The 20050-nt window shown below is 40.8% G+C and overlaps 1 protein-coding gene across 12 annotated transcripts in view; it reads left to right on the forward strand.

Annotated features, from left to right (window-relative positions):
• The window catches only part of Pard3 (par-3 family cell polarity regulator), a 557497-nt gene that overhangs the window by 338142 nt on the left and 199305 nt on the right, over positions 1-20050 (forward strand). For 3 of the 12 annotated variants that reach the window (XM_021220689.2, XM_029532463.1, XM_029532465.1), the window contains 4 exons: positions 2349-2508; positions 9149-9338; positions 14489-14640; positions 15656-15700. In XM_021220689.2, coding sequence (XP_021076348.1) covers positions 2349-2508; positions 9149-9338; positions 14489-14640; positions 15656-15700 — 547 coding nt within the window. Of the gene's footprint in view, positions 1-2348; positions 2509-4123; positions 5173-9148; positions 9339-14488; positions 14641-15655; positions 15701-20050 lie in introns of those variants that run through there. The other 9 variants (XM_021220690.2, XM_021220700.2, XM_021220694.2 and 6 more) reach the window with 7 other exon arrangements.

Here is a 20050-nt window from a genome sequence, read left to right on the forward strand (position 1 = left end):
TGCCTCTGCCTCTGCCTCTGCCTCTCTGCCTCTCTGCCTCTCTGCCTCTCTGCCTCTCTGCCTCTCTGCCTCTCTGCCTCTCTGCCTCTGCCTCTGCCTCCCAAGTGCTGGGACTAAAGGCGTGCGCCATAACTGCCCAGCTATCTAAATTTATTTTTGAAAGCAAATGCAAAGACTTTTTGTTGTTTTTGTTGTTGTTGTTGTTGTCGTTGGTCTCCTGATAAAATATCCTATAGCAAGCAGTACTTTTTCCTAGAGACTAATAGGGCAAGTGTCTTTCATGTATATCATCATTTAAAATATCAAGGTTTTTGTTTTTGTTTTGTGCGGCTAGGGGACTGCCAGCCTAGGCATGCTAGGTAAGCACTTGGCACAGTGGCTCTAAATGGTCAGCATTGAAAAAGCGCTCTTATCTTTAAGGGTACAGGGTATGAGGTTTGTTCTTGCTTTTGCTTCCTTGAGGAATCTTAAAACCAAGGTACCCCTGGTACTTTAAACAGCATCATCATATGTCTTTATATCAGCGACCTTAGGTGGTTTACCTGCCAGTAAAGCTGTCAGCTGTAATCTGCAGTTTCAAGGGAAAACGAATAAAATGAACCTGATTTCACAGTTTAAACCTTATTAGTCTAATTCGCCACACTGCAAGTTTATTATTCTCCTGTAGCTTGAGGGTCCCTGGTTGTAATTGCGTTGACCCTTCAATGGGTTCCACCCCTCTGGAGCTTCTCAAGCTCAGCCTACAGCTTGGAGCGTCATTAAGTATCTCATTACATAAACACGGGATAGTTTTCAACAGAAGCAATTCTCTGTTCAGTGGAAGGCAGCACACCAGCAAGGCTCCCTGTTTGAATGGTGTAGCCACTGCCTGACGAGAATCTGCTCATCTCAGGCCCTATCTGACTGTATGTCAGTAGCACCATTCAGAGAGCTGGTCCACCGGGGTCCTTATAGTTACTGTGACGCAGGACCCTTCGCCAAGTAAAATGGCTAAGTCCTTCCTAACACAGATATCTTCCTCTGGCTATTTCTATGGAGAAGATGGCAGCTGTGATGAGGATGGCTCCATACAACTTTAACCCAAGACCATAGAGATTGATCTTAAGAAAAAAAAGAAAGACAAACTTAAAAAAAATTAACTTTTATAACTTGGACTCTTGTACACCAGGCTGGTCTCAAACTCACTCTGTAGCAGACGATGACTTTGAACTTCTGGTCTACCTGCATCGGGTGCTGGAATTACAGGTGTGAGCTACTGCGCTCAGTTTATTCAGTGCCTGAGGAGACTGAGCCCAGGGCCTCACCAGGCTAAACAAGCTCAGTGTGAACTGAGCCCACCCCCCACCCCCCAGCCCTTGACCTGCTTCTTGTTATTCATTTAGGAGACTGTGTGACTTTAAAGCTTATATCATTGTGTACCTCATCAAAATATTGAGTCCTAAGCTTGGGAGGGGATTCTGTGAATAATACACTTACGTGTTAACACAGTGATCTGGACCAGTGGACCCTCCGTCAAAGCCACACGGGCATGGTAACTGTTCATTACATTAGAGCTCTTGAGGCAGAGGTAGCTAGACTAGTGACAGTGCGCCAGCTCCAGGATGCGGGCAGGATGCTGCCTCAATAAAGTGGAGAGTTATCAAGGAAGTTACTCAGGGTCAACCCCAGGCCTCCTCAGGCCTGAGCAGTAGAACGCATGAGCCCATACACTTCCAAACTTGTACATATGATCCACACACACTATGCGTATACATGCAAAAAACCCATACACGTGATGCAATCCACACACACAGACACGTACACATGCTATACATATACATGCAAAACAATCTGACACTTACTTTCATATACTTCTGTAAATGCTTTCTTACTACTAAGTTGATACACGGAGGAGGGGAGGAGGAAACCGTGTTTCTGCCCGACAGGTACAAAGCTAAGTGGAACCCAGGGTCTGCTGACAAAGCCTGCCTTCCACAGAGCAACAGGTAGCAGGAATCCCAGGTTAAACAATAGTTTGTCTTGACATCAGGTCATGCCTCTAGTCAAATTTAAAAAAAAAAAAAAAAAAAAAAAGCAATAAGGTGAAACTTAAAAAAAAAAACAAAAACAAAAAACCTTTCAATATACACATTTTCAAATGTTGACAGAGCTTCGTAGGGGGTGTTGAATAAAGTGCCACAGAAAGCTGGTCATTAGGCCAAGCTGACAGTACAAATTATTGTAGTATAGGTTGGAAGGTTCTAGCTCATTTGAGGCCTGGCTGGATGCAAGCCTTAGAAAGTTGTTATCATGACCCCACGCTGCTAACCAGCTCCGAGATTCACTTTTCCCTGTCCCTTTCTCTGTAGCTGCGGTCCCCTGGGAGCCCTGCTGCACCTGAGCTGCCCATCGAAACAGAACTGGATGACCGAGAACGCAGGATCTCACACTCCCTCTACAGTGGGATCGAGGGGCTAGATGAATCGCCCACCAGGAACGCCGCACTGAGCAGGATAATGGGTGAGTCAGGTAAAGCTCTCTTCATTTCATCTCATGTTTACGCTTACCCTGCTCATTCTTGGAGAGGGGCTTAATGCAATATTAATGTAAAGGAGGCCATTGTCTCTGAGAGGAAAAAGAGAACAGGTTTATTATGGTCATGCAGGAAACATAAATGTAAGGAAAGTGCATCCATGCACTGAGTGGTTAAATATGCTTCAGTTCCCAGATGTTTGATGAAGACAGAAAGGAAAAGGATATGAAAGAAGTGTTTTTAATAGTCACGGTATCTTGGGCTTCTTGAGAACAGTAAGGGAAGCTACATTTTAACAAATGGCAAGGGCTGTGGAAACAGCTCACTTGGTAAAAATCCTTGCTGTGTGACCTTAAGAATCCATTTCCAATTCCCAGAGCCCAATAGAAAAAGCTAGGTGGGCTGGTCCTTTTGTAGTCCCAGCACTGGGTCAGGGACAGACCAATCCCTGGAGCTTATGGCCAACCAGCCAGCCTGCTTAGTCTAAGGCAGACCCTCTGTCCCAATGAGAGACTCTCAAAAACAGTGGACAGCTCCTGGGAAGCACACATACACCCATGCACACAGTGGCGCATGCTTGTGCACACATGCGTGCAGCACCTCTGCATAACAACTTTAAAGTGAAGCTAGAAGTTGTCACTCTTGGTAGAACTGCTTAGTTAAAGATGAAGGATGCATGAGGTACATAGTAAGACATGTCTTTTAAAAACAACAACAGTAGAAACCCAGCTTTATTCTTTAAATCCTCAGTTCATCTCCTGTGACTTTGATCTGCCCCTTGCTGCCTTCTTGGCTCCAGTGGGTGAAGTGGTCATAGGCATTTGTCCTACCAGATAGGCCAGGCCTTCTCCTAACAGACCCGAGAGTGGCTGGGTTTACAGAACTGCTGATCTGGGGGTTAACTTGAGAGAGTTTTCCAATTTAAGATATAAGAAATACTTCTGACATCAAACACTCAGACTTTATGATCTGCAATTCTCTAAAGTAAAACCCCAAATTTAATTGCATTTTGAGAATACTCAATACAGATCTATTACAAATACGAGTTCCCATTGTGGTACATCATTGAAACGGAGCGTGGTTGATTTGTTGGGGTGTTCGTGGAAAGCTTGCCTTGTTGGCAAGGTGTTGTGTTAGCAGTAGACGTGAGTGCTTTAAGGAACAGCATCATCAAAGAGATTTCTCCTGAGCACTGCAGAAAAACAGTATTTGTATATCAGCATAAGTAGTGAAGTTCCCTGTCATTTTTCTTCCTCCTCATCTAGCTTTTCCCCTTGGAGAAATTGCTACATTCTCAGTTTCTTACCTTTGATATGGTCCAAGTATCTTTTTCCCATTTTACATGTGACACGAGAGAACTGGGGAGGCAGTCCCTGCTCCTGGTTTGAACCCCATTTAGTGTAAAGGGCCTTGTTTCTAGTTTGCTATGTGCGTGTTGGTTACCGCTGCTGATGGTTGGTTATTCACGCTTTTTTGTCAAGCTGTAAAGCATCTTTGTCCAATTCTTACCTGTTGAAAAAAATCTCAGACTCCCTGGGAAAGGATGTGTGCATGTGTCCCTGGATCTGTGTGCATACAAAGTGATACGCTGTAATTTCCACTTTATTATAGGAACATAGGATTTGCCATACTGATCAGCCCATTGGTACACCAGCTCCTGTAACCAGCATCCTGCCTCCAATCCCTGGTTCTTCAGAGGAAGGCGAAAACCTAACACTCAAACACATACCAGCCCCCACCCAGATCTTTCACCTAGTGACTTGTTGAAATGTGTAACATGGGTTGAGGAGAACGTCATTTTTTTTTTTCCATATTTTGTCACCCGGTTTTGTTAGTCCTGACTTATTAGTCTTTTTCAGCGGGTAAGCTGGGAGGCAGTGTTTTCTCTCCCTCTGCTAAGTATGTAATGAACCCTCCTACTCATGGTGACTCCCCTTGCAGGCCGGGCCCTCCTGCTATGCTTGGATTTGCTCTGCACATGTCCTGGGACTTATGGATTGGGGATGACATCATACTCAGTAGGCCACGTTTTTATAGTAGTTTATCTTTAGGGGAAGGGATTGAATCCAGGGCTTCTTCTCGATGACTTCATTTGTCCATGTCCTTAAGACATATTTTATATGCTGTACTGGAAAATAGGTAAGACCCATGTGGCTTTACCTAGAGAAATATATAGACTTAATTTATCTTGCTGTTTACAAACTTCAAAGTTATTATACTTTTTCTGTCCTTATCCTAATATGGTTGGCTGTAAAAAATATGCATGCTACTGGTGAAGTTAGATAGCACTGAGATTAGCAATCCTGAAAAGGATGTTACTTTGCCACTAGGAGGAAAACAATACTTAATATCAGAATGTCTTTTCTCCATCAGCCTGCTGATTTATACGGTGTCTGGTGCATAGACATTTCTCAGCGAGGTCCTACCTGGCTAGTTCATGATTGTCTGCTGGGTCTTTAAGCTCACTCCCTATAGACCATGGTTTCATATGTTAGAGAAAGAAGTGTTGAAATTCCTTATGGTGACACAAAGAAGTGATTAATTTTGTGTGAGCAGGGCAATTTTTCACAAACAGTACTTTGTGCATGCAACCGAAGGAATTTTAAAGGCTTGTGATAATTTTTGAAAGGGTATACATCCCAGAAGAGAGACTTCAAAAAGTGTACAACCAAAAGGAAACATCTTTCCTAATTGGAAGGATGTCAGATGTCTTCAGTCACACTTTCTCACTTAGCGGATAAGAGAGATGTGCCCCTGTGATGATTTTGCTTTGTTTTGGTTTTGGCTGTTCCCTCTTTCTAGAAGTAGCACTCTTGGGGAATGCCAAGATCTCACGGTTAAGTTTTAATGACCCCACATTGACTGAGAGACTTTGAGGTATCTCCATAGCCCAGTCCCCTGGTCCCCATGTGATAAGATACTAAGATATTCCTCGACACCCACATCACAGGCTTCATTCTGCTCTTGTGTTGGAGTTACAGAACCCTGGACAGTGGCTTACCTGAAATGGCATATTGTTCCTGAACCACAGTTTGAACGTGTGGTTCTCTGGGCGGTGGGTTCCTCTTTAGTAACAGCCAAGTTACCTCTATCACTTTGAGTGGATCACTCAGAAATGTGACCAAAGGCCAGACTTAACCGCACTCCTCTTTTTGACTGGAATCCCACTGCCACTAATGTTAGAACATGAGTCCTATTCTTGTATTAGGAAGCAACTCATAAGGGCTGGGAATATAGCTAAGAATACTTGCCTAGCATCTATAGAGCCCTGCTCCAGATCCTCAAAATTAGGTTAACTAAGTTAAAAAAAAAAAAAAAAAAGTAAGTAAACGAACAGTTAGGTAAGTAGATAGATGGATAATAGCAGACCCGGCCAGAAGTATCCCTTCATGAGTCTTCTTAGTATTTCTCCTTTGAAAAGCCTTAAAAGACCTTTTCAACTATTCAGCCACCTTAATAACAACAATGTATAGCAGGCATAGTTTGCCAGCATGTTTACTTTATAAATATACCACAACCTCCTGTTTGCGAGCATAGAACATTATTTTTTTTTAAGTTTTTGTCTGCATAATTTTGTTTAACGCAAGTTTATCCTGAGCTAATTTTTTATTCCAGTTTACTGTTTATCTCAGTGGTTTCTATATTCATATTTTCATGGTGGTTTAAGTAGATATGTTCAGAGTATTTTCATTTTGTTAAAAACTTGACACGGAGAACTGAGATGCTGATGCTGGTTTTATAATGAGTTCTGTTGCTGACAGTTTTCATCTCGTTTGTTCCTGATACCATGCATTGTGTTGCCTTCCATGTAAATTCATCAATGAATAAATGTTTAGTAAACAATCACTTTGTATGTTATTGTTTCTCTCTCTAAGACCCTGCATGTTCATTTTGTAGTCTGGAGATATTGATGAAATAGTTGGGGCGGGAAAGAATTTAGCTGATGAAAACTGAAGCCACCTTGAACGTGATTTGTGTTTCTCGACTATGATGTGTCAAAGGCCAACAGATGTCAGTGAGAGGTCCTGGTGTGTCTCAGCGGGACATGTAGCTTTGCACTGTACATGTTTGGTACCCCTGACGGTTTCTAGAACCAGATCTTGGAGTAGTTCCTCCAAAGCAAGCTAATTGGAGGAGAGCATGATGATCGGATCCTGAAATCTTATAAAATATTACACTGGAGAGTAATGCAAGAGAGACTTCTTGCCATTTGGGGGCAGAGAGAGGGAGGTGGCGGTGAAGGAGGGAGAATATGAGAAAATAAGAGAATGTGTATTTGAGAAACAGAAAGGCAGATATCTATTGAGATTCTGTGCCGTGTACAGTTAAGTGTTTCTACACAAAATGGCGTAAGACACACACACACACACACACACACACACACACGAGAGAGAGAGAGAGAGAGAGAGAGAGAGAGAGAGAGAGAGAGAGAGAGAGAGAGAGAGAGAGAGAGAGGATTGTATGATCCAATCAGAGTGTTCTATATTTCTTACTAGGCTTTCTCTTAAAATAAGTATGTCGGAACAAGCGGTTGCATGTTTGACTTTGAAAGGTACGCAGTATGATTACTCTGTGATGGTTCCTTGGTTAAATTATTCCTGGGTGAGGACTTTAGTAATGTGACATCTGCCTCTCCAATCAGGGGATGGAGCCCTGGCTTCATGAATTTAACATGTGCATTCAGGAGACAAGATACATCTTAAAGGAAAGCATTCTTTGGCCAGTGATAGTGGAGTTTACTATCATGGATGTACCAGTGACGTTTTGCTGAGCAGATTACTTCTCTAGTATCCTACAGCTTGAGTGGAAAGAGGCGATTTGAAATCAAGACCGAGAAATGATTGCACTTGATTTACTTTTATGTCATGAACATTTGTAAGAACCTACCAGTTCCATGGTTTGTCAAAATGACACGTTTGAATCAAAGTAGGACGTTTTCCCAGCTAGTATGTTGAGCAGAGGTTTTAATGAACATACATGGTTTCAATAGCAGTACACTTAATGCTAAATAATGACGTGTTTATAATTTCTGGCAAGTTTTTTTTGGTAAGGACTGAAAGATATACAGCAACTTAATAGTTTTCTGTTTCTTTACTGAATCAGCCACAGAAAGATATATTGTGCTTTAAACTTACCAGTTTATCCGTGCTTACACAATATGCTAATAAATGCTCAGTTTTAAAGCTAGATCAAAGACTGACATTAAAATGCTAATAAAAGGTTGTTGAACTATTTTTGAAAAGTCAATTTATTGTGAAGGGAAAGAGCACCTTGTTCAACATGGTGTGAGTCTTGAGGAGGCGCAGCATCTTGCTATTTTGGATAACAACCAGTACAGTTGGCTGAACAGATTTGGACGTTAGATATAGAGGGATCATTTTCCTTTTTTCTGTGAGGTGGGCGGGGAGACTGTCATGGTTCCTTGCTTGCCTGGATACACACTTTAGTGTGACATGTCATATGGCTCTTGTTTCGTGAATTCAGTCTCTTACAAGATATGCACCTGGATAAAAATGTTATCAGTTTTAACTCAGAAAACAAATGGAAAGACTTTGGAAAGAAGTAAGAACTGTAGGTGATTTTGAATAAGGACACAATTTGTACTCCAGCATTACCTTCAGGGACCTGGAGACTTGAGACGTAGCATTATCCCAAGGAAGGTTTTGATGTGTGAATGCCATGCTGAACTATGAACCTCAACAAATTTTACTTCAAAGTCCTGGAGAGAGACTTTGAACGTTTTGTATCTAACTAGTCATAATTGAGGTCCCCTCTTCTCAGGGCCTCAGAGCCTCGAGAAGCACATCTGGATCCATTCCTTCCTCCCAGGAGAGGCCTCAGAACCTCAAGAAACACATCTGATCCAAGCTAAGCTTTCCCCTTCTAGGTTGTTATCATGTCAAAGTATTCTCCCTGGCTTGCATGCCAGGCCTTGTCAAGTGTCACCTGAATTCATAATGGGCTGATTTTGTGGCTACTTTCTGGGGTAACTGCCATCATTTCTTCTAGTAGAGAAGTCATAGCCAGCATTTGAAACCTAGCTCTGATCACTTTGGTTGACACTCTGATCAATCAGACTCATGTCTGCCCATTATTCTCCCAGGTGAACACAACTGGTACAGTCCTTACACAAGTTACCCTGCTCTGTAGGTGGTTTTCCCTCCATCACTAGGGTATGACTAAGTACAGAGATGACGTTGCTTGTCTAGCACCTGTCTACCCTGTATAGGTACCCAATCAGTGTATGGATAGATGATCACTGTAAGTTTGTGAGGTTTGCCTTCAGATTTCCTGGTAAAAACCTCCCAGAAGGCTCTCATACCTAAGACCCTATGTGTTGTGTTCACATTAAAACATTTTTAAGGTAATCCCCCCCCCCTTTTTTGAAATCTTAAAACCAAAGACATCACATGTTCTGCCTCATGCTATGTAGCCATGCTGTGGAAGCAGTCATGACGGACCTGAGGTTTGTGTTTGACAATGCCTTAATGAGAAACAGAAACACTGAATTCTCTCATTCCACCAGGTAGAGCAGGTGTGTCAAAGATTCAGGGTTTTTCTTGAGGTAGTAAAATTTTAAAAATGAACAGGCGTGGCACCTACATTGACATCTAGAATTTCTTTTTCACCGGTCAGGTAAATGCCAGCTGTCCCCCACGGTGAACATGCCTCACGATGACACTGTCATGATTGAAGATGACAGGCTGCCTGTGCTCCTGCCTCACCTCTCTGACCAGTCCTCTTCCAGCTCCCATGATGACGTTGGATTCATAATGACAGAAGCAGGCACGTGGGCCAAAGCTACCATCAGTGACTCAGCCGACTGGTGAGTGAGCAGCCCAGGTCTGGAGCTTAATGTAGCATAAATAATATCTAAGTCATTACCAAATTGATCCAACAATTGGGTTAAAAATTAGTAGTTAATATGCCTGGGAACTAGAGGAGACTTACTGGAGGGTTGTGTGTGTATGTGTGTGTGTGTAGGTATGCTCCCCTGTGAGTGTGCATGGAGAGACCATAGGTTTGTGCTTCAGTCAGGGTTTCTATTGCTGTGATGTAACACTAAGACCAAAAGCAACTTGGAGAGGAAAGAGACCCTTCCACATCACTGTTCATCATCAAAGGAAGTCGGGACAGGAACAGGGCAGGAACCTGGGGCAGGAGCTGGTGTAGAGGCCATGATGGGGCTACTGCTTACTGGCTTGCTCCTCATGGATGGCTCAGCCTGCTTTCTTACAGAACTAGAACTACCAGCTGAGGGATGGTCCCACCCACAATGGGCTGTGCCCTGCCTCATCAATCATTCATTAAGAAAATGCCCTACAGGGTGGTCTACTGCCAGATCTTAAGGAGGCATTTTCCCAGGTAAGGTTCCCTACCCGCAGATGACTGGTTTAGGTCAGGTTGAAACAACTATCCAACAGAGTTGGTGTCAGATACCCTCAATGCTGTTCATCTAGGGTCTTTTTGTTTTTGTTAGTTTGTTTGTTTTTGTTTTTGTTTTTTGTTTGTTTGTTTCTTTGAGGTAGTCACTCACTGGTCCTGGAACATGCCAACTGGCTAGGCTGGCGAGAAACCTGAAACTGGGTCTTTATATCTGTGCATCACTCTATCCACAAAGCCGTCTCCCCATTCCCTGCCTTTCTCCCTAGTTTTACAGCACTGCTGTTTACCAGGCTTTGAGCTGCCCCTAACAGGCACAGAGAGTTTGTGGATACTCTGTAGATTCCCCCCCCCCTTTTTTGGCTTTTGTGACGGTAGAAGAAAGCAATTGATGTTGTTCACTATGTATGGTCTTCAAATATTACCTTGTCCTGGTAATATTTGGTAATATATGGTCTCCATGCTCGATAGAAAAGCATGCTATCTATCAAGCAAAGCTAGTTTCACTGGGTGGCCCTCCGACCCATGCCCACCTGTGTCGCATTAGCTATAAGGTTGGAGATGACGAGGACAAGCATTTTTGTGCTAACATTTTCATGGTAATATTAAAAAAGTAAAACACCCCTGGTGTCCTCTTTCCCCACTCTTCCCCTCCCTCTTCTTCTTCCTTATGAGCTCAGGAAAACATTGTTGCTAACTCTGCAGATGTTCTCTTGAAAGAACATGACCTGCTCTTGGGCTTTTGTTTCTGGCTTTTTAATTCTCCTTTGGAAAATAAAGAATATAAAAATAGAGCTAAGTCAGAGATCATATGATGACAGTAGCTTAGCCTCCAATACGTCTTCTGGTTGGGGGGGTGGGGTCGAGGGGAGCAGCAATACACGGATGCTCTTAACCTGACCTCAGCTTGTATCTCACTGGAAGTCATTGGAGAAAGGTAGTTTATCTATGTCTACAGTGTTCTTCAAGGAGGCAAGTCTCCACCATGATAAGCCACTGTGGAGGGGATCCTAGGAATGGGTCTGCGTTGGTAAAAAGACATGATGAGCTTGCAGGGATAGCCTGAGGCGTTAATTTCCCTAAGATAAATTTGAAAAACACATAACATGGGTGAGGACTTTTATGATTTTTTTTTTCTTGTGAAATATGGGGCAAAGGAAAGAAAAGAGTCATCTAAACATGCATGTCATCTGTTCAGCCTCAGAGCTAATGTTAGCTTTTCCTGTCTATCTTTCCCTAAACTTGGATGAAAATGTTAAAAAAGCAAACAAACATACAAACAAACAAAGCCCAGCAGGTCAGTGAGGCAAGAGTAATCGCTGGAATTTCAGGGATAAGGGAATAGATACAGCTTTTTCAGAAATTCATCTGCCAGCCTTACACTCTATCTGAATAATAGTCTAGTATACTGTTTATTGTGTCTGGAATAAGCTTAATGAATATGTTAATCAGAAAAAAATTAATCATGTCACATTTTAAGAATATTTAGTTATTTTAAGTCTCTTATTAATTTGCGAGCTCATTTGACATTTTAGAATGTGTACATTTACAGTTGACTGCACAGTTGTGGAAGGCTAAATGTGTCAAATGGCTGTACTCCTAATTTGTTAACTAATAGAATATCTTTTTTCTCAACCTAATAATTGATGTAAGGGCTATTAACCATGTTTTATTAAGTGAGGGGGAAAATATAGCAGCAAATTCTAATTTTAATAAAAGCATTATTTGGGAAGATATAAAATGAATTTCAAAGTATGCTAAATAGAGATTTTAAGCAGTATCGTCAGGAAGAATTTAAATTACTTTGGGAATTCTTTGCTGGAATTTTCTGTTAAAACTGTATTTTAGCAGGGTATGGTAGTACACATCTGTAATCCCAGCACACCAGAGGTGGAGGAAGGAAGATTGAAGTTTAAAACCAGTGTGGATAATAGCAGGAGTCTCTCAGACATAAACCAACTAATGGGGCTGATGAGATGGCTCAGTGGATAGAGTGCTTGCCATGAAAGTAGGAGAGCCTGAGTTTGGATCCCCAGCCCCCACACAATTGCTGGGCAGACCTCACACCCTGGAGATAGAATGCAAGGATCCCTGGTACAAGCTAGCTAGCTTAGACTCTGGGTTCAGTCCCAGACAGTGTGTCAGTAAGTAAAATGGAGAGCACTGACGAAGACCTATGCTGATCTGTGGCCTGCATACACATAGATGTGTGCATACACAGACAAGCAGATCCAAGCACACCACACACACACACACACACACACACACACACACGTAAATAAATAACTATATTACAATTCATCATGTCTACAAATTTGATGTCTCATTGAGTCCTTAAAGCATTCCATGTATTACTCACAAACTTGGTTTTGTTTTGTTTTGTTTTGTTTTTGCTAAGCAACTAAGGATTCCACTTTGATACAGAGAAGAATTACTGTTAGTGGAAGTGCATCGTTTCATGTTGACTGCTACAGAACTGAGTCATTGTTATTTTATGGATGTTTGCTGTTGGTTTGTTCGTTGTTTGGTTCATTTTTTGAGACAAGGATCTTACTTTATAACCTCAAAGGACTCATTATGGAGACCAGGCTAACATTAAATGCTTAGAGGTCCACCTGCTGTTCTCTTCTAAGGGCTAGGATTAAAAGAATCGCCATTAAAACTTGTTGATCCTAGGGATTTTTTTGCTCTGGAAATTACTGGATATCGTTGTCAAATGCTGATTCTAGTATTTAAGCTGACACATCAGACTCATAGACAGATATGACACTACTTACTGGAAATTCAAACTGTCCAACGTTTTGAAGAGCTGTGATCCTATACTTACAACGAGAAGATTGAGTCTATAGCACTAGGGAAACAGCATGCACTGATATCTAGGCTAACGTTAAACAAACCATGGCTTGGAGAGATGCTCAGCCATTAGCTGCATTGGCTGCTCTTCCCCAGGACCCGAGATCAGTTCACAGCACTCATGTCAAATGAATAATTATGGTTCACAGCCACCTGTTACTCAGCTTCTTCTGAGGGTCAGGTACCTTCTTATACCCCCACTCACAGGTGTGAGGCCTCCACACACATGCACACCTAATTAAAATTAAAAATAGATTTTTGTTTTTGTTTTGAATCTTTTTTTATTAGATATTTTTCTTCATGTACATTTCAAATGCTATATGATAACAAAATAAAAATAGAGACAATGTCTCTGGGGTTTAGTTTCCTGATGTGTTCCTTGTCCTTACTACCTCCTTTTTATCTAAAACACAAGCTAAAACACACACACACACACACACACACACACACACACACACACTAAACCTAAATCGGACCACATCCTTTTTCTCATGCAATATTTTGTGATCACGATTTTCTCTCCCATAAATGCCTCCTGTTCCTTTCCACCTCCCTCCCCACCCAACTCCATACCTTTTCCTTCTCTCTCCTTAAAAGGCAAACATACAAACAAACAGCAACAACAACAACAAAAGAACAGTCACACCATAAAGCCACAAAATTGGAAACAATAATATACAATCAAAAGATCAGTAAATCAAAAAAAAAAAATTTTTTTTTTGAGACATGGTTTTTCTGTGTAGCCCTGGCTGTCCTGGAACGCACTTTGTAGACCAGGCTGGCCTCAAACTCAGAAATGTTCCTGCCTCTGCCTCCCGAGTGCTGGGATTAAAGGCATGGGCCACCTCGCCCAGCTAGTAAATCAAAATTTAAAAAGCCTACATAAAACAACTTTGAGACAAGAAGTCTACAAAAAGACCACTGAGACTGTTTTGTATTGGCCATCTACTGATAGGCATGGGGCCTACCCTTAAATGTGCTTAGTATGCCCAATGAGATTCTATTGGAGAAAATGAAATTTTCCTTTACAAGGGGAGTGTCAGTTATAGATAGCTTCTTGGTTAGGGATGGGAGCCTGTGTCTACCTCCCCCTCTTGGGGCTGGGACCCCTTCTGGCTTGAACCTTTGCAGGCCCTGTTGTGTCCCGGAAGACGCTGTCTAGTTAGCGCCTTCCAGCCCCTCAGGCTCTGACATCCTTTCTTCCTCATCTTCTGTGAAACTCCCTGAGCCCAAGAGGAGAGGTTCGATAAAGACATTTCATTTTGGTTGGAATGTTCCAAAGTCTTCTAGTGTCTGCACATTGCCCAGTTTGTTTTTCCTTGTTAGTTTTCTTCAGAGCACATCTCTTTTTAAAGTTGTGAAATTGCAATTTATATGGTTACATGTTACAGTACAAGGCGAGTCTTGTCAAATATTCAGCCTTTCCAATGTCTGGCTCATTTTAAACAGTGACAGAAATAGTGATCCATTATCAAATACAATGAGGGAAAGTGCAGAGGGAAGTAGAGAAGAGAAGAGAATTCTCACCTACAGAGTTAGCTTTAACGTTAAATCAAATTGTAATTTTTCTCTTACTTTCCATTCATTCCCCCTTTTAAAAAATAAGGTATATTGTATTTAGTTTAAATCTTCAAATAATATGTACCTATTCATGCACTAAAAGATATGGCTTTAACTAAAGTTGAATGTCTCTACTTCTTAGTAATTAATTTTATGTTTTTTTCCTCCTCTTCACCCCAGCTCATTGAGTCCAGATGTTGATCCGGTTCTCGCTTTTCAACGGGAAGGATTTGGACGCCAGAGTATGTCAGAAAAACGCACAAAGCAATTTTCAGATGCCAGTCAATTGGATTTCGTTAAAACACGAAAATCAAAAAGCATGGATTTAGGTAGTGAGTACAATCTCCATGGTTCTTCAAATAAGGTCTGGATGCTTCGGGATGAAACTGATGGTCCCAAACACATGTCTATTTTATTTTTTAGCAATAGAGAAAATAAATTTAAAAAGTGTCAATTTGGCAAAAAAAAAAAAAGTTTTCCTTGCATTTGAGATGCCCATAACTACTCACCATATAAGTGGTTGACATGTGCTTTTGGATGAGAAAGAAAGCAAAAACATGCTGTATCCTTGTAGCCTCATTTCGAAATGAGTCATTTTGATACTCTGTCCATTTGAGAAGCAGCTTCTTTTGAGATGATACTTGGTGGGATTTTTTTTTTAACTAGAATGCGTTTTGGAGAAAAACCATTATCTCAATCCATGTCTGGGGCTTTAGTTGTCAATGCCCTCTCTGATTGCTCTTCTTGAAGTGCTAATTGATAGACCTTCTTCTGTTGTAACCATTATAGCCTTGAATCAGATTAGTAACCTACCTGAGAGAATACATTCCAGAAGGAATCTGGGAGCAAGTGATGGAAGAAAATAACCATAGTTGTTCAGTTAGACACCAACCAGGTAGTGCCTCCCTTCTATTAAAACCTACCCCCAAAAGTAATTCAATTAATGCAGGTACAAACTAAATTACTCTTTAAGAAAACTTTTGTTAATCAATCATAACTTCTGCTGTTTTCTGGTGGCTGTTTGAACCTCAAGACTAAAAGCATTAATTTGTCAGACATATGTTTATATAAAATTGGACAGCGCGTTGCCTTGGCTAATGATGATGAACACTAACAGTACAAATAACACACGTCTGTGAGACAAAGTGACTGGCATACTGCATGAAGATGCTGCTTATTCTTCTCCCTTCATTTTTTTGATTACGAATGTTTGCCTGATGTTTTACTTGACTTGCATGGAATCTCGCCTAAGAGTTGCGCTCTAACGGTCAAGATTGGGGGAGGGTTAAAGCGTGCTGGGCTTGGGGGACTAACTGTGCTAACCATTACACATTTACCTTTTAACAGTAGCTGACGAGACTAAACTCAATACAGTGGATGACCAGAGAGCAGGTAAGAACGGACAGTTAGTCTGTTGCCATAGAAACCGTGGTTCAAGGAGCTTATCATGATTATATAGCTGCCCGTCATGTCCAGTGTAAGCACCACTATTCCAGGCTCACTCAGATGCTTTCGTTATGGGAAATCGAATTGCAGGAGAAAAATACATTTTTTTCCTGTTATGAGAAATTTATCAGCAATACGTGTGACAGATGGAACGGACTACCTTTACCGTGTTAAAAACAACCTTAAGATTTTTTTTTTTAAATCTTATTTGTATATGACTGTTTCATGGTGATTTTTTTATATATATATATATAAATCAAAATCCTAAGAAAACATCTCTTCAGTTCGTTAGTATTATGTAATGTCTTAGTGACGGTATGTGCTTCAAATAGTGATTTTTATTTGAAAATAGTGTTACCTGTATCAGCAACTCTCAATCCGTAGGTCACAACCCCTTTAGGGTCTCATGTCAGATATCCTGCATACCAGATATTTACAGTATGATTCACAACAGTAGCAAAATTACAGTTATGGGGTAGCAAAGAAATCATTTTACGGTTGGAGGTTACCGTATCATGAGGAACTGTATTAGCAGGGTTGAGAACCACTGTTCTATAGGAGCACTTTGACTAAGTGACCGTGTCTGGGTTGGATATCCACGCTCCTGTGTTGCCTCTGCTGCTTCCTGTATCTTTTTCAGATGCTGGAATTAGCTCATTGTTACCCTTGACATTAGTTTGAACTATATGACACATATGGCTTCGTTAGCTTTTGGAATCTGTTCTAAATTTGCTGCTTAATCATTTCATAGAAATAATGGGCTACATGGACTAGGTTTAGCAGTACACTATATCTTTTTATATTAGGACATGAAAATAATCAGCAGAGTCTGTCAGTGTAATTAAGCAGCGTGCTGTGTGCAGTTGAGCATGCATGATTTATTAGTGTATTTTGGAATCTTGCTTTAATTATTCTAGATCCAGGATAATGTAATTATATCACTTAGCACGTATTAGCTTTAATTTGCCTTTTTAACCTGCTGTAGTAATTAGTTTCAGCCTGTGTGTTCTACATACATGCATAAAGATTATTGTGGTTGTTCTTGGCATTGCCATATTCTATGAAGTAAGTGATAGATTATAAAATTGCATTCAATAAATTATAAGGTTGGCTGTATTCAGGGCAATTACCTATAGCCTCAGATCTTACTAAGTAGCTATTTTTCTGATATAACATAAAATTCATTGAAATTCTGAATTGGAACTGTAGACCAAGTCTTAGTAGTTTCCATGTGTACTATAGTAGTTAGTGTTTGGTTAAAGAAGCCCTATGCCAGGCTGAGCTGCATACCCTCACAATGTGACAGTTCATACTGTCCAGTTATGTGAAAATGGGGAATGTTTAATTGAAACAACCCAAACCCACATGAGGAGAATAAAATTTATTGTGAGTTTAAAAAAAATAGTGTACAGACTTTTAACTGAAAACATTATATAATTGTCCTGGCATGGATTCAGATTTAATTGTCTAGTAAAGCTGTGCATATGTTTTTATGTTTCAAATGTTAGGTCTTAGAGGAGAAGAGCATTTTCTGGTTTTGAGTGTACATGTCTGTCCTATGCGTGGAATGAAATTGGAAGATTCCTTAAGACAAACTCTATATAGACACCAGGATGCTTTTCGGCTTGGGGGATTTAATCTCCGTGGGAAGTTCTGTAGATGTTCAGTGTTAGCCAGTGAAGAGTCTTCAGCTGAGTTCTTCTCTTTTCCTTGTTTCAGAGCTGCCTAGGGCCTTTGACAGGTTAGCCCGGAGGTGTTGGGCAAGGCATGCTGACATTTTGGCATAAATATCTGTCCAGTTGTAAGCCACTTGTAATGAAAACAGAATTTCTTCTCCTTTCTGCTCCTTGCAGAAGACACCTTCACTGAGACTTCCCCTCACCTCACACATGGAAGGCATCACCCAAATAAAACTGCACTAGGAAGATATTCTGCGTGTGATTTCCTTGATCTAAATACAAGATTTAGAGATCTTGTATTTTATTTTTGCAGCGAATAGACTTTCTTTAAAAAGAATAAAGAGAACGTGGGATCATTAAGATTAGGACAGCCAGGGTTATACAGAGAAACCTTGTCTTGAAAAAAAAACCAAACAAAAAAGACAGGAAAGTTATTATAGTAAATTATTGTTGCAAAAAATCCTATAATCATGAATAGATGAATAGTCTTTGCCTATAGTTTATATAGAAGACCTCTTTGCAGTTTTCATCATAGTAAATGATGAGTTTCTAACACCATGCTAGTGGAGCTTGAGACCCAAGCCTTGTGCCTGTTACTTAGCACTCTGGCTCTGAGCTGTGTCTCCAACCCAGAACTCTTCAAGTTTCTTCTTTAATGTATGAGATCTATGTTACAGAGGCAGTGAGCTCTTTTATTTAAAAAACAAACAAACAGAAAAACAGATAATAAGCAAATTTAGGCTAAAAAGCTATGGTGTCTCTGACAGGTGTTTGATTTTACAGTGATGGTATATAATTGACTACATGGAATTAAGTGGGTGAGGGTGTTTTTCAGTAACAGAGTCAAGGTACCTTTGCTTATCCCTCTACAGATTGACTTTTGCAAAACTCTTTATTGTGCAAATTTCAACCATGTAAGAACACACTATTCACACTTATCAACATTATGCTAAAGTGTTATATTGTAGAGAAAGAAGGCTCTGGATTATTTATACTGCTAATTTTATGTGTTGAGGGATACAGGGCCTGTTGCACTTGTAGAGTTTTTCTTGAGGATGTAATTATTCTATGTATTTATTCGTCTGTGCAGAACTGCTTTATGCTGAAGGGCACTGGGACCATTTCTTAAATTCACTGTCAGTTTCTGTTACAAAGTACATGAAAGTCTCATCTAACTTCTCTTGAAGAAAAGGTTACTGTATACTTATGTATCTATAATGTGGCATTGTGATAGCAGTCCCTATAGGAGGTGTGAAATCACTGCTAGGGTTACACCTGTACAGATATACCTCTGTAGATACATATAGCCTTAGGAAAGATTTACCTAATACATGTTTTACATGAGCCAAATACTGACAGGGAGTTTTGAAATCTCACAGGCATAATTGATTCAGAAATGAACTTTTACCAAGATTGTGAAGGTGGAATGTGTGTCTCCTGTTGTGTTTGGTTCCTTAACATCATCCCTTCTGTTTAGGAACATGGTTCACTTTCCATCCTGTGACATAGCCCTTGTGAGTTACATAAGGCTTGTCAATCATGTGCTGTGACAAGTGAGAGTAACCTGCTTGTTGCCACCGGAAAGAAATTTTCAGTGTGTGCTTCAGTTACAAGACAACTGATGGGATACATAAACACCTGCACTGAGAACACAGGAGTTAATACATTCTAGAATACTTCTCCACTGTTAAAAGTCCTGCCTGCTTCTCTGTCTGTCTGCACTTTCAACATCCCTGCCCTCCTTGAGCATTGCTACCCTGTGGTGAAAATTAGGTAAAATGTGTAATATAAATGAAGGATTAGAGGCTAATTCTTATTTTGACACTTTCAGTTAGTATTCCTTGTGTCTCGCCCCTGAGCTGTGGTGAGCTCACCCCTCAGCCATTTGTCTTCCAGGTAGTCACTAGAAGAAGCTACTTCTTAATTATTGATCAACATATGGTGGAGTGACCCCATGTGGAGATAAGCTGTTTAGTTTCTCCAACCCTCCTTTATTTGTTTGTTTGGGTTTTTTTTTTTTTTCCATCCTTTTAGAAAAACAAGTGAGGAACCAGCCCTGTCACCTGGCCCACCCAGGTGGAGATGTCAGCCATTAGAGACTGCTGACTTGCACCCTAGTGTGCTGGGTCAGACAGTGATGGATGCAGCTGTCTCCCTTGCTTAAGGAAAGCAGTTCTGATTGCCTGCTAAGTCAGGTACAGTTGGTATCTCAAGCCTTACTGCCCTAGATCTTCGAGAAATAAAAGCGAAATGTTTAACTCCGAGGAGGATGAACACCTCTGCCTCTTTTTGAGGAAGAAGCCCTCGTGTGATTTGTTTGTTCAGATCTGTACCATCCTTCATGTAAACCATGCTGTAAACCAGAATTCTACCTGGTGCCAGCTATGTATGCTGGTGGCTCAGTTCCTGGGACTGCTTTTCTTTATGTTAGGATGGCAAAGAGTGGGTGTGAAGCCCATGACAGTGGCGTTCAACTTCTGCTTTTAATAACTTTGTACCACAGAAAGGTGCTGCAGTTAGATTGTAACCATAACTCTCCTGGGGCCTCTTCACCCCCTCTGCATTTTAAATATAGTTGCTGATTATTCTAGTTGTTTTAGTTTATATATGTGTCACA

This window comes from Mus pahari, chromosome 20 (assembly GCF_900095145.1).
Source record: "Mus pahari chromosome 20, PAHARI_EIJ_v1.1, whole genome shotgun sequence".
NCBI lineage: Eukaryota > Metazoa > Chordata > Mammalia > Rodentia > Muridae > Mus > Mus pahari.